Source organism: Cyprinus carpio, chromosome A3, assembly GCF_018340385.1.
Source record: "Cyprinus carpio isolate SPL01 chromosome A3, ASM1834038v1, whole genome shotgun sequence".
Lineage (NCBI taxonomy): Eukaryota > Metazoa > Chordata > Actinopteri > Cypriniformes > Cyprinidae > Cyprinus > Cyprinus carpio.
The window spans coordinates 16669457-16683465 of record NC_056574.1 but is presented as its reverse complement, the minus strand read 5'-3'; the positions used below and the strand labels follow the sequence as shown (position 1 = coordinate 16683465).

At 38.0% G+C, this 14009-nt stretch overlaps 1 protein-coding gene across 5 annotated transcripts; it reads left to right on the top strand.

Moving 5' to 3' along the window:
• Positions 1–276: 276 nt before the first annotated feature.
• LOC109055754 (MICAL-like protein 2) lies at positions 277–13787 on the top strand. 5 transcript variants are annotated; one of them, XM_042720986.1, is made up of 18 exons: positions 277–616; positions 1524–1572; positions 4749–4890; positions 5315–5643; positions 5929–6059; positions 6211–6717; positions 7846–8054; positions 8389–8467; positions 9030–9175; positions 9254–9340; positions 9616–9677; positions 9767–9890; positions 10005–10049; positions 10785–10887; positions 11050–11129; positions 12365–12479; positions 12591–12637; positions 12753–13787. In XM_042720986.1, exons 1-18 carry the CDS (start codon positions 474–476, stop codon positions 12833–12835), a joined length of 2481 nt encoding a protein of 826 aa, XP_042576920.1. In that variant the 5' UTR covers positions 277–473; the 3' UTR covers positions 12836–13787. The 5 variants fall into 5 exon arrangements, with proteins under 5 accessions (XP_042576920.1, XP_042576915.1, XP_042576909.1 ...); XM_042720981.1 differs by having other exon boundaries at positions 278–616; positions 6205–6717; positions 11056–11129; positions 12753–13786; XM_042720975.1 differs by having other exon boundaries at positions 278–616; positions 6205–6717; positions 12753–13786.
• The last annotated feature ends 222 nt before the right edge of the window (positions 13788–14009 follow it).

Sequence of the window (14009 nt, the reverse complement as noted above, 5' to 3'; positions counted from 1 at the left end):
AAATAATTTCTATCCTTACAAATCTGTTTAATATTTTATCCAGTATGCCTATGTTTAAGACATAGGTTGCATAAAATGCACTGCATAACAATTGCTAAGGTAGGCCTTAATTTCGTCACATTCCACAAGTCTTTTTTTAAGGACATGCTTGCCATATTACACAGATATAATAACGAGCGAAACAGACTCCATAACAAATAAAATAAATAAATAAATAAAGCAATTAGCGTTTAATTATTGATGATTTGAGGCTCCTCCCCCTTCATTTCCTCTGTTCCACAGGTGCTGTAGTCACTCTGCTGACGTGAAGAGCTCTGAGGAGACGCGGATTACAGTTTTTGCTCTCTTTCATTGGGATTTCCCTCAGTGTCTCCACAGTCTTTTATTTCCAAGCTCCGTTGTTTCCTCGAACAAACGACGTTTCTCTTTCTCTGTCATTTAATAGACTCTATCTGCCGTGCGTTCTGGCGAGGATGGCGGCGATCAAGGCGCTTCAGCAGTGGTGTAAGGTTCAGTGCGAGGGATACAGAGATGTGAGCATCAGCAACATGAGCACATCTTTCAGAGACGGACTGGCCTTCTGCGCTCTCATACACAAGTTCAGACCGGACCTCATGTGAGACTCGTTTATTTAAACGTTTTCACTGATTAGAATACACATGACTTTTTGAGATGAGGGTAAAGTATCAAACTTTGTCTTTATGAGGATAAAAGTATGTAGTTCAAAGATATTAAAGTTTTAAATGGGATGTGAAACATGTGTATGTTATGTGACCAGACATAAATTCATGTGTTTTGATGCTTATTTAGAGTTTGTCCAATGACTTCTGTAGTAGTGAACTTGTTGAAACCGGTTGCAAAATGGAAGGAAAAGTTCTGAACTTTGTTTACAGATTAAGTGAGTAAAATTACACATGAATGTTAGTTTTTAAGAACTGTTACTAAAGTCACTGTAAGTCCATTATACTGCAATAGAATTATGACAGCTGGTTGACATCCTGCAATATGACATGCTCTGTTTCCATCTAAAATTGTTTAATTGATTTTATTATGCGTACAAAGTTTTTTTTTTTTTTTTTTTTTTTTTTTACTTTATAGAGACTACATGGAACATTTGTATGCCACATTACAGGACTATTATAAATGAACTAGTGAAGGAATTTTTTTTTTTTTATTGCTGAAAATAGTGACTAATCATAGCACCTAAGATTTACACATTCATTTATCAATTCAAATCACATGATATACATTTGCATTTGTATTCTGAAATCTTGGGACACCTGCCCGTATGCACTCACTATTTATTCATTCTCAGCCTCTTTTTTTTAGACCCGGTTATGTTAAATTTAATATTGTAGAATTTGTGGCCTTTAAAAACTATCACAATATATTGTTTAATTTGATGCAGATAACACCTTTTTATTCAACTTTATTTAGCTTAATTTACCTTTAGCATTGTATTGTAACACTTCTCAGGGTTTCTCTCTGTCTGTCTGGTGACTCATGTCCTTGTTTTCTTTCAGAAATTTTGAATCTCTCTCCAAAGACGATGTGTATCACAACAATCACTTGGTAAGTTATTCTGTTTGGCTTTGATCATAGGAAGCTATGACAGTGCTGCTGCAGAGTGACCCATGATGTGTGTTTTGCAGTCAGTTTTAGCTGTATCCTGTACAAATGTGTGTTTGCTACATGCACTTAATAATGTACACACTTTTAAATGGTCTTCGTTGTTGGGTATTTTTTTTTTTTTGACGAGTTGGCTGGATGTTTGTTTGTAACCCAGCCTTATGTACATATATTTTTGTTTCTCACTTATTGATATGAGTAAGAGTGCTTAAAGGGATAGTTAAAGGGAAATTCTGTCATTGATTACTCACTCATGTCGTTCCAAAATATTTTTGATGAAATACAAGAGCTTTCTGACCTTTTATTGAGAGCACAGGAGCTAACACGTTCAAAGCCCAGAAAAGTAGTAAGGACATTGTTAAAATGGTCCATATGACATCAGTGGTTCAACTGTAATTAAATTTTTTGGGTGAACTATCCCTTTTCTCACAGCTTGTGAAATGCATGTGATCCCTTTATGCGGAGTTCTTAAATGAATGAGACTTGTTGCTCAGTAAAAGGGCCTATTCATGGGTCGAGTTTTCCAGTCATAGCTTTTGGCACAATAACGATATCCTTTAGTTTCTAAAAGCATTGTCTTGCAGTGAAACGTCTGAAGTTTCAGACTTGTACTCTGTGAACTTGGGTAAGAGGGAAGAATATTATCCTAAACCATCCAATTTTATTTATCAGGGCTTAGTTTATTTATTTTATTTTTCAGTGAGTGATTGTGGGGAAGTCATGACCTAATGGTTAGAGAGTTTGACTCCTAACTCTAAGGTTGTGGGTTCGAGTGTCAGTCCGGCAATACCACGACTGAGGTGCCCTTGAGCAAGGCACCGAACCCCCAACTGCTCCCCGGGCACTGCAGCATAAATGGCTGCCCAGTGCTCCGGGTGTGTGTTCACGGTGTGTGTGTGTGTGTTCACTGCTGTTTGTGTGCACTTTGGATGGGTCAAATGCAGAGCACGAATTCTGAGTATGGGTCACCATACTTAGCTGTATGTCATGTCACTTTTATTTGTTCTCTTTTTCACTTTTTATTTTTTTTTTCACTTTTGATTGCTACACACTCTACATCGATTCAAATATGTATTTATTCATTTTAAAGGTTCCACACTTATGCTTTGATCATTTGGTCATAGGCAGTCGTCAGTTCCTGTTAGTTTTTCTGCAGTGGTGCATTGTCACATATAAATGTGTTGTTATTTTTTTTTTTTTTTTTAAGGGTTACTCCATCCCAAAATGAAAATTTTGTCATTATTCACTTACCCCAATGTCATTCCAAACCCGTGAAAGATTTGTTCATCTTCAGAACACAATTTAAGATATTTTGGATGAAAACCTGGAGGCTTGAGACTGTCCCATAGACTGCCAAATAAATAACAGTGTCAAGGTCCATAAAAGTATGAAAAGCATCGTCAGAATAGTCCACCTGCCATCATTGATTCAACCGTAACGTTAAGAAGCGACGAGAATACTTTTTGTAGAGCAGTACGCAGGCAGCATACACTCTTTTGTATCAGCCGCGCCACAAGGATACATTTTTTTACGTGTATTTATGCTTTGGTTTGAAAGCAAACAACTCATAGGCGCAGCGCGGTTGACACAGAAGAGCGTACTGCTCAGATTTGCCAAAATGGTGTGGAGAGACAAAGAGGAGAGGAATTGTTGAATAAAGTCGTTATTTTTGTTTTCTTCGCATATAAAAAGTATTCTGGCCGCTTCTTAACATCATGGTTGAACCACTGATGGCAGGTAGACTATTCTGACGATGCTTTTCATATTTTCCTGGACCTTGACACTGTTATTTATTTGGCAGTCTATGGGACAGTCTCAAGCCTCCCTGTTTTCATCCAAAACATCTCAAATTGTGTTCGAAGACGAACTAAGCTTTTACGGGTTTGGAACGACCTGGGGGTAAGTGATTAATGACAAATTTTTCATTTTGGGGTGGAGTATCCCTTTAATTGTTAGTTTAATTATTATTATTATTATTATTATTATTATTATTATTATTAGTATTATTATTAGTATTATTATTATTATTACTATTTATTTATTTTTTTACTAAAGTTTTATTCAGTAACTGAATCAACAATTAGCTGTTAGCTTTACATGAAAGATTTAATTTGTGTTTGAGGGTAGGGATGTTGTCCGACCAGGACTTGTGACCCATAATTATTTCTCATCCCTGTCAGGAAGTGCTTCCATGAGAATGAAATGGTAAGACGTTCCACAACTGGGACTTTTTTTCCATAATGATGAGCTCTTCCTCACATTGCTTCCTCAGAGACTGTAGATTATAAGCCACACACTCCGAGATCTATTACAAACCCTCCCCACTTCTGTAGGCTGCACTCGGCTGTGGCACTTGAACCTGAGCTGTGTGGATTCTGTCCAGTTAATGCATTATAAAGAAGGGTGACAGTCAGGCACCTGATCCTCTCTGTCAGGATTAACTTACCTCTGTTCTACTACTGTCTTTATAATGTTAGTACATCTGTGCATTTGAACCCCACACTGTGCATTTAAATGCCAGTACTTCCACGAATGTGCTGTTTAAACCCAGCCAATATTTACCTGAACTGCTTATTTCATACTATCAGCCCCTCAGTGATGTAACAGAAAAGAGAAGCAGGAAGTTGCAGCTGCTGCATCGTGGGGGATATACCACCCCTCCTCAGCTGTCCTGTAAAATTTAATGAGTGTGTCTAGGTCAGGCCTTAACAATGCCCTGGTATCCCCCTGTTCTGTCCCTGTCCCCAGGCTGCTGTGCGCACAGGAAATGTGCTATTCATTATGCACTCCCTGCCCAGGCCGTGTTGATGTGTTGCCAGATTGTGATGCTCACTGGCCTATTCTATTTCTGCCGTCTTCCTTTTTGTGCCTTGTCTGTGTTTACAGTTAATTGGCCAAGTGCCTTTCCCCTAAAAAAACGTTTCCTCAGCATGATATCAGTGGCCTAAAAAAATCGTATGAGGTCATGTTGAATGAGCATGTTCAGTGGTTATAAACACAGAGTGCTTGTCTTTTTGGGTGTCTAATTGTTGTTTTCTTCTGTAGGGATTCATCCTCCTATTATGTGGTGTTGTAGCTGTGAACTTAATGTCTGATTTGTGTCATGTGATGTGCTGCAGGCGTTCCGTGTGGCTGAAGATCATCTGGGAATCCCTGCTCTTCTGGATGCAGAGGACATGGTGGCTTTGTCTGTCCCAGACAGACTCAGCATCCTCACATATGTCTCACAATACTATAATTACTTCCGCGGCCGCTCACCAAGTAAGACTGCATTTATCCACCATCAGAGTGCTTATGAAGTAAAAAGCACTTTTTTTTTGCAGGGACTTAAATACTGTACTATGTTCAGAATGTAATGGTACTATACCACACACTGTTTAATAGCATAGTTGTAGTATGCAGTATGTGAAACAGTCACAAGACCTCATTACATCGCATATTTAACTCTGCTAGTGGCACCCGATTATGATTGATTGATTGATTGATTTAAACTTTGGGCAGTTGGATGAAATGAGTTAAGCTGTTGTTTTTTGCATAGTGGGATACAGTATTTCTTGACAGCATGAACTTTGCATAGTGTGCACAGTATACTTGCTGCATACCGCTGAAATAACGTTAGTGTGTGACTCCTATCTAATGTATTCATATTTCTTAGACTTTCTTCTCAATGGCTTTATTTTCACAGTCGGGGGAGTAGGAGGTATCAAACGACATGCTGAGGACTCAAAGGAGATGCCATCAGAGAAGAAGAATCAGCCTGTGGTTGCCAAAAACCACAATCTTAAAACAAACACAGAGAACCGTCCTCCTCAAACTGAAATGCCAAAAAATATCAGAGACAACCGTCCTCCATCTCTTAACATCCAGAAAAGTGCTCCAGAGAAGCACATTGTAGCTACTTCAGCTCGGCAGACTGGCACAGACTGGCAGAAATCTCCAGGGCCAAAATGTGTGCAGGCGCCCGGCACGCCACTCGGAGCGAGATCTCCACAACCACACAGAGATGCTGAGAAGGTGTCAGTTCGGCTTTCCCTTGATTATTCAGCTTCAAAGTGATTTGGTCTAATCCTAGTTATAAAAGTGAATTTAGAATGATTCAGTCATGATTCTGAAACTGATTTTTAGCCTGCAGAGAGATTTGTCTTTTATAATTTAAATTTTATTATTTTAAATGTAATTTATCTATAACTTATTTTATTTAATTTTTTTTAATTTAATTTGTATATTTATTTTGTTTTTTTCCACTTATTATAATTTATATATATTTTTATTTACTTTCACTTATCTGTTCTTTTGTAGAAAGCTGTTTTGGTGGAAAATTCAAATAAAACTGGCACGTTGAACAGTGAATGTGTGGTATGTGGAAATCATGTACATCTGGTCCAGAGACACCTGGTGGATGGAAAACTCTACCACCGGAGCTGCTTTAAGTGAGTCTTCATTGGTGGTGCATGGGAACAATCACTATTAAACCTCGGGATGTAACTGCACTGTTTAGTTACTTTATTGCTATGTAACAATTAATGCAACTATAACTTTTCAATTCCCCCCTCCCTTATTTTTTATTTTATTTAGGTGTAGTGTATGCAATGGCACTCTGAAATCTGGGGCATATAAACTGGGAGCAGATGCTGACTCACTGGTCTGCACTATTCACCAGCATGGCCAAAATAGCTTCAAGCCTACTGTTAAGCCTTGTAAGAGCAGTGGCTTTACGCTTGCTGATTTGGTACCCAAAACTGACCGTGGAGATCAGCCATCTTCACAGCGCTACACCTCTGTACTATCTGCACCCATCAAAGCTGTGCCCAGAGCCGTGGAGCTCAGTCATGCTCCGCAGTCGTGGACCGCCTCTGCTCAGAGGACTCAGGAAGCCAGGCAGAAGTTCTTCCAGTCCTGTGGTCCAGCAGCAGAGCATCGGCCCACCACAAGACAGCAGTCAGGCCCCTCAGAGTCCTGCACCAGTCAGAACACGCGTCTGAAGATGGAGGAGAAAGACAGAACCAGTGCACTGGCAAACGGAAAACTATTTGAAGGAAACACAAATAACAACAATGCGCTTAATTCTGACGCAGGAGCACAGAGGCAGTGAGTGACTTACTAATCGTTACTGTCATGCTTTACAGTATATTATTATTGATCAGTGCTTTTCACACCAGAAATGGTAAACTCCACATCATTTTAAAATCACCAAGCTAATCCTTGGTGTTTTGGTTTTAAGATTTCTCACTGTACTGTTCTTATGCAAATAAGAATGTTAACAACAGGGTTTAAATATTTAGAGGGTTAATAACATTTTGGCAAATACAACACTTCAGTTAATGCATTTTACATTTTTAAACCAAGAGTTCCTACAACTGTATAAAGTGCATGACTAGTTAATGGGACTAGCATTTAGTCTGATTATAATATGGTTATTTATTAACATGGCATTCTATCATGATGTTTTGCTTAAAAAAAAAAAAATTGTAGTTTGTGATTTGTAGGTTAAACTGTTTTATAATGTGATGATTACAAAGACTATGAAGGTGATAATACTTATGTTGATGTTAAAAATGTGTCTAGCCAACTTTAAAAAACTACAAATGTAAAATATTGCTTAACTCATTGAAAAATGTCCACAAGACATTAAAAACGCTGTAAAAAGCTTCAATGGATGTTTGAGGAAGCAAATATCCTTCTATAGTTCACTGCTATTCAAAAGTTTGGGGTTGGTAAGTTGTCTCATTCACTACAATTACAGTATAAAAGTGCAAATATTGTTCAAATAATATTTAAAATAACTTTTCTTTTGGAGTGTATTTTAAAATGTAGTTTATTCCTGGGATTGTAAAGCCTAATTTTTAGCAGTCATTACTCCAGTCTTCAGTGTCACATGATCCTTCAGAAATTATTCTAATATGCTGATTTGCTGCTCAAGAAACTTCTTATTAATATTGAAAACTGTTTTGCTGCTTCATATCTTTGTGGAAACTTTTTTTTTTTTTTTTTTTTTTAAGTCAGGATACTTTGAGTGGAACATTCAAAAGAAGCGTTTTTTTTTTTTTTTTTTTTTTTTTTTATGTTTTGCTGTCTCTTGATTGATGTAATGGGTCCTTTCTGAATGTCCCAAACATTTAAACAGAAATGTACCTCAGTACAGCTGGTGCATCTATCATATGTTTGATCATAGTGCGGATGCTGAATGTAAGTGACATTTGTTACCATCTCTCCCAGGATAAAAATCAGATGCACTTCTGCTGAAGTCTCTGGCTGGAGGCAGGAGTTACATGGACGAGATGCAACAGGAAGGAGCTCCTGTCAGGCCACTTCGACCAGCTCTGCTATCAGCAGTAGCGGGATGAACACCAAAGTATCCCTCTACCTCAGTGCCATCAGCAAGGAGCACAACAGACCTCCATCCCTGCTACTTTCTACTGCCAAAGGTGGTGTTCACTCACAGATGACCTTTGCTTGTATGGATTGTGTTCTTTTTTTTTTTAATGGTTTCTAAAGGTTGCATGGGAAATATTACCATAAACATACGCAATAAATAGGAGATGAGAATATAGGCAGGAAAGAGGTTAAATTAAGCCACGGACCAGCATCCATTGTTTTTCATATAGTCCACAGGAATAAGATTGAATCTTAAAACTGATTTCCTCCCTGTAGTATTTTTAACCTTTCTATTTGACAGCATGGCTTCAAATGGCATAATTTAATATTGTGCGACTTGTGCTTTTTGTTTGCCATAATTTTCTTCTCTTCTCTCGGCTTCAGCCAAAGATGTTCAGAGCTGCGAAGCCCCAACTGACTGGAGATCAAAGCCAAAGGCAGTTCCAAATGGACCAAGACTCAAGTAAGTTTGATCAGCCTAGTTATCCCTAATGCTTTCTAATCCACACGAGGGGAAGCAGGCAGAGTCACTCGGGGGTGAGCTGCAATGACAGAGCTGGAGTACTGACAGTGGGGCGTTTCCTGTATCCATCCTCTAGCAGGCGGATGCCTCCTGCCTCCCCAATAGTGTTTGACTGCCTCAGAGTGCATCCTCTTACTCTATCCCCAATCCTCACCAGTCCCAAGGAGTGCTGCGCCTAAACCAACCCCCTCTGAAACGCTGTGCTCTAGCTTTGAGTTCCTCAGATGATCGTTTTTAGCTTTGTTTGCATCTACTGTATATAAGGTGAGGGCCTGCTTACTGTATGTTTGTTGAAAATTATGCTTATGAGACTTAGTCATACACAGTAAAATAAATTTTGAAGTTGTAAATAAACTAGATTATTGTAGTGTTTTGCAAGAAAATGCTATTTTGGGTTGCTACTAAAAAAAAAATGTTTAATTCAATCTTACTTGCCATTTCTTTGTAATTAACTGTTTCACCACCAGTTTTCAGTATAGTAAGGTTATTTTGCTTTTGATAGATCTCCTGATAACGCCAAGGATGTCCTGTTGACTTGTGGAAAAAACGAAAGTGACCATTGTTTGACGGCCCAAAATGATCCAGCCTCCAATATAACGAACAACTGCTGTTGCTGCAACAGTCCAGTTGAGACCTGTGGTGTGCAGGGTAAGTCCAGGCCACTTCTTCAGTTGTAGCATGGTAAGATTTGTGATTATGATGATCATACTCTTCTTCTGTCTGTAGGTTTTAAACGTGACTGTTCCTTGCCCTCTCAGTCCTGTCACAAGCCTTTATCTCTGAACCAACCTCGCTGCGGGTCGGCGACGTCAAGTAAGCATGTTCTATAATTATGCAAGCATTATTCCTTTAAGATTAAGTACTATTACTACTATTTAATTTACTATTGTTTTTATTTTCAGTTTAAGTTAGTAAATCAGTTTACTTATATGGAAAACAGAGGCTTGGTCAATCTGCCTAAGCTCTGTTGAATTTATGATTTATTTTTTATTTTTTGGTGAACTATTTATTTGAATCCTTTTTTGCATGTTTGATGTCCACGTTTAGCTTTCAGATTTTCACACTAAAACAAGTGTTTATCACTTTAGGTTACGACAATGGAAAGATTTCATCTAAAAATGGCTTGCTGTGTGAAACGAGGTTGCCTACTGTAAGTTATTGCAAAAGTTGAATGCTGTCCTTTTCTAAATTTAAAGATCTCCTGCCTATGGTTTTCATTTACATTGTTTGTCTTTTCAGATAAAGCCTTGCTACATCGCACCAGATCAGATCTCAAAAGAGTTACAGGACATTGAGAACAAGCTGTACAATCTGGAGAACGAAGGAGTGGAGTTAGAGAGGAGACTTCGCATTTATGAAGAAGGTTTGAGATTTAGATGTAGTTAATGTAATGGTAGCACTCCATATTTCTGTAAGTTTAAGTCTGAATTGAATTTGGAAGGTCCTGAAGGGTTTTTTTTTTTTTTTTCTTCTCAAGGTTGTTTAGGACAAAAGCTTGTCGGGACATCAGATGTTCCTCTTGGTACAATTTGAGATCCATTTGGTGTGTTTTAGATGGCATGTAACAGCTCCATATATGTGTGTGGTTCATTGAGTTCTGGGAGTCGCGCACTCATTCCAAACCTGTTAGCTGAGCCCGTCCACTTGGGAGATGGAATTCCGATGTAGCCTTTAGGGGAAGGCTGTGGCCAATAAAGGGCTCTCGATTCCAGCTGCCAGGGCCAAATTAGGCGAGGCGCAGGGGTAGCTTCCTCTCCTCCTGAGGGATGCTGGGATGGAAATGGAGAAGAGGCGGTGGGCTGAAGTGAGATGCTGCTAGCTGAATGGGGCAAGGGCACTTGATTGGCTCTTTTCAAGGTCACCATGGTGCGGTAATATCATCTTCAGACTCGCTGCTCCAGTCACCTGTCCTGCTGTTAGCAGCCGGTGGGATTTCATAGATACCTGACTGCCTCTCGGTCCCACCAAAGCCGAAACCACTACTTGATCAAATTAAGTTTGTACTTGTATGTTTTTTGTACCGCCTCAAGGCAATGTCAATGGAAAACATGCTTTTTTAGACCGCATTACAGTGCTCTATTAGGAGACAAATAGAATTCAATCATAGCTCAAATAGACGTTGAAAGTGAGTATTTGGAGATGCCCATCTCCAGAGCACTTTAAGTTGTGCCTCGAGGTGGAGTGTGTCTTATGTGGTTGGATGTGAACAGTGCAGTTAGGACCTTGGTGTCCTTTGTGACATTGGACTGTTTTACAGAGGGTCATGGAGACCTGCTGTTGGATCCCTTGATGGTGGACTGGTTTAACCTGATTCGGAAAAAACAAAGCTACATACTGAGGGAATCTGAGTTGATGTACATGTAAGTAGTCCATGTTTTCAGTTTCTCTTCTGTCCAGCTGCTATTTCTGGATGCAAATGTTTTCAGAATGCTTAATATTGACCAAGAATACGTAATGGAGAAAAATAGCCGTTGTACCTAGACGTTCACTCTTAAACTGGTCCTTACAGAAGTCTCGATCAGTTTCAGAGCAAGAACACATGATCTGGAGGAGCAACAGCCTGGAGTAGAAGAAGAGCTCAGGAGATTGATCAGTAAACCAGGTAAAAAAAACAAAAAAAAAACAGGGTAACTACTGTTACTTTTTCCCCATTAGAAATATACAGGTCGTTTTAGGGAAAGTGAACAATGTCTATAAAATGAAATGGTTTGAGAAGAATCTTCCAGTGATCATGTTGCCTTTTTCTAAATTTGTCTAAAGATTTTTTTTAATGTATATTTAAAAATAACTTTTAAATGTATAATTATATATTATTATAAATTAAAGCTTTTTCTTTTTGCCTTGTTGGGTCTATCTTTACTCGTTGGTTGCTATGGTAAGTCTGCATTTAGAAATTAGCACCAATTATAAATTTAAGCTTATTCTTAGATCTTGTGCTTCAAATCATCAGTAATGAGCATCAAATATTTGCAATATTCAGAGGATTTGGCATTTCCAATTAATGTAGGCCTGTTACATTCTTATTATTGTTAGGCCTGTTATTATTTTTAGGTTACTTTTTATTAAATTACAATTAACTTGCCATGCAATAATTTCATAGCACATCACCACATTACTGTCGTAAAAGTAAATGTAAAAAGTAAAAGATTAGTTTATTAGTTTACTCCTCATTGAAAATGTTTTTTAAAAAGTCTTTTAAAACAGGTTTATTAATTTATACAATGAATTATAGGCCTGTAATTAAAATTAACACTGCAGTCATCAATAAAAATTACGAGCAGCTTTATTTCAAGCACCGACAGAGAAATACATTTCTCTTGTTTTTTTGTTTTTTTTTCACTATGTACAGGTAGCAAGAGAAATATTAAGACCGTTATATGCCGTTATCAACATATGATGAAGTAGATTTGTCTCGTCATCTCTGAGAGAGTATGCGACATTACTGGAGCATATGCCGAAAGTGCCTTCAGTTTTTACTTTTTTTATTTAAATTTTTTTCTTTTACTTTGTATTATTGACTGAGGTTAAAATGTTCACAGGCATAACTCTTGTGTAAAGTTTGCATGTTGTTTAATATCAGCCTTCATGGTTTAAAACAGAAATATTTCCAATATTGTGATGTAACAAAGGCCAAACCCATCCCACTCAGAGGGGTGTCTCGGACATGCGGGGTGGGGGGTTTGCGACTTTGCGCTATGTCACTGCCTGTTCTATAAAAAAGGGTAAATGTAATGGCGGTAATAGCTTAGACTTGGTATTATTTTACACTTTTTTTTTTTTTTTTTTTTTTTATAAAGCCTGAGGAGAAGCCTTATTGTGTGTGTATTTGGATATTAGAACATGTCAAGACTCTGGATAAGAAGAATAGGGAAACAGTGCTGTTGAACAGACTGATGAAGATAGTGAGCGACGGGAACGCCATTGTTGAAGGGCTGGAGGAGGACAGGATAAGGTGAGGAAACCACACCATCCATCACTCACCATGTCAAATGCCATGCTTTTAAATGTTGTTAATCTTCACTTGCATGAAACACTTTGAGAAACTTAATGTGTCACCTTTTAAGGAGGAGGAAGAAGATCAACAGTTGAATGAGATGATGCGAAGGCTGGGTGAGAACTTGTTCTCTTGCCATTTTAATCTTGTCAAGTCTACACTCAGCTTGAAGCAGCAGAGAACATTTTTAACTTGGCATTCTAACCTACTTTCTTTTTTTTCCTGATGCAGGTCTTCAGAAGTTTAAAAACAAACGCAAGTCATCCTTCTCAAAGTTATTTAGACGGAGAAGTAAAAAAGCCTCATTGGGATAGTGAATTTGAGAGCGGCTGGAATGAAGTAATCCAGATGTTCTGCTGTAGTCTTTTGTGTAAAACAAGGTGGGATTAATATAACATCTGTCAGGCAATCAAGTGAGTTTGTTTGAGTTCTTGGCGCAAAATAATGTTCTGTTTAAACACTTTTCTTTTATTCTATTATTTTCACTTCTTATTTGGTTAAGCTAATACTAGTTCTATTAATTTGCTTATAGTTAACATATTGGTGCTGTATGCTGCTTGTGCCTTTACTTTAAATGTGTGGGCTAGTTTGAATAATTATTGTTCACAAAACATTTATTATTTTCGTGTCTTCAACCTCCTTACTTGTTCAGACATAAACTGTAACTTGTATTAGCAGATAAACAAACAGATGCCCAAGGCCTGGCTAAAGCACGCTACTTGACTGTGATCCAAGAATCTGTGGAGCATCTTAATTTAACCCTAACCCCCTAAAAAGAAAATGATGATAATTGAACTGCAAAATCTAGAGATCTTGATGCAGTGCTTGCAGTGACCTGAAGGGGGCACTATGAGCTCACATGCATTTGCACAGGCAGAGTTTTCCTGTTCTTATTTTATATTCCTGAGAAAGCTAAATCAAGCTGGAGATTAGACGGCAGCTGGTCTTGTGTGCTGGAAAAGCTTGGATTATCGGTTTTATTCTCTTTTTAAGTCCTCTAACCTAGTTCAATTAAAAGTGTACCTCGTTTAACTTATCTGAGGAATATAGTCTGTCCAAAGATGTCTTTTACATGGTGTTTAAATATGACTAAACTGTTTGAAAAACCTACAAAATTTATGTTTTAAGAAGTTTTAAAAGTTGATGCTTACAAATTGATGTGCTTATTTATTGTATATTTGACTTTTAAAATGAGTCTCTAATAAATCTTAATGAACTTTCTTATTGTACCCCAAACTAATTCAGAGCTTTATTTTAGTTGTATATATGTCAGCTGTCTTCATGCTCACATTCTCTCAATTGCATATGCCTACATTTTAAATTGTGATTCCCACAATGTTAAATGAAATGGTCACAATAACCAAAATGGCCGGTTTATCCCAAACTTCCAGTCAGTTTACTTCTCGTTCTGAATTAAAACGACACCATGCTCTCCGCAGCAAACCGTAATTGTTGTCCCTATCATTGCTCATGCTGTAAAACGTCCGT

Bases quoted from the DNA above. Each gene is read 5' to 3' on its own strand.
- LOC109055754 (XM_042720975.1), top strand. From the start codon at position 474: ATGGCGGCGATCAAGGCGCTTCAGCAGTGGTGTAAGGTTCAGTGCGAG. The intron at 4,891-5,314 runs GTAAGACTGCAT...TTATTTTCACAG, and splicing joins CTTCCGCGGCCGCTCACCAA to TCGGGGGAGTAGGAGGTATC. The intron at 6,718-7,845 runs GTGAGTGACTTA...CATCTCTCCCAG, and splicing joins GACGCAGGAGCACAGAGGCA to GATAAAAATCAGATGCACTT.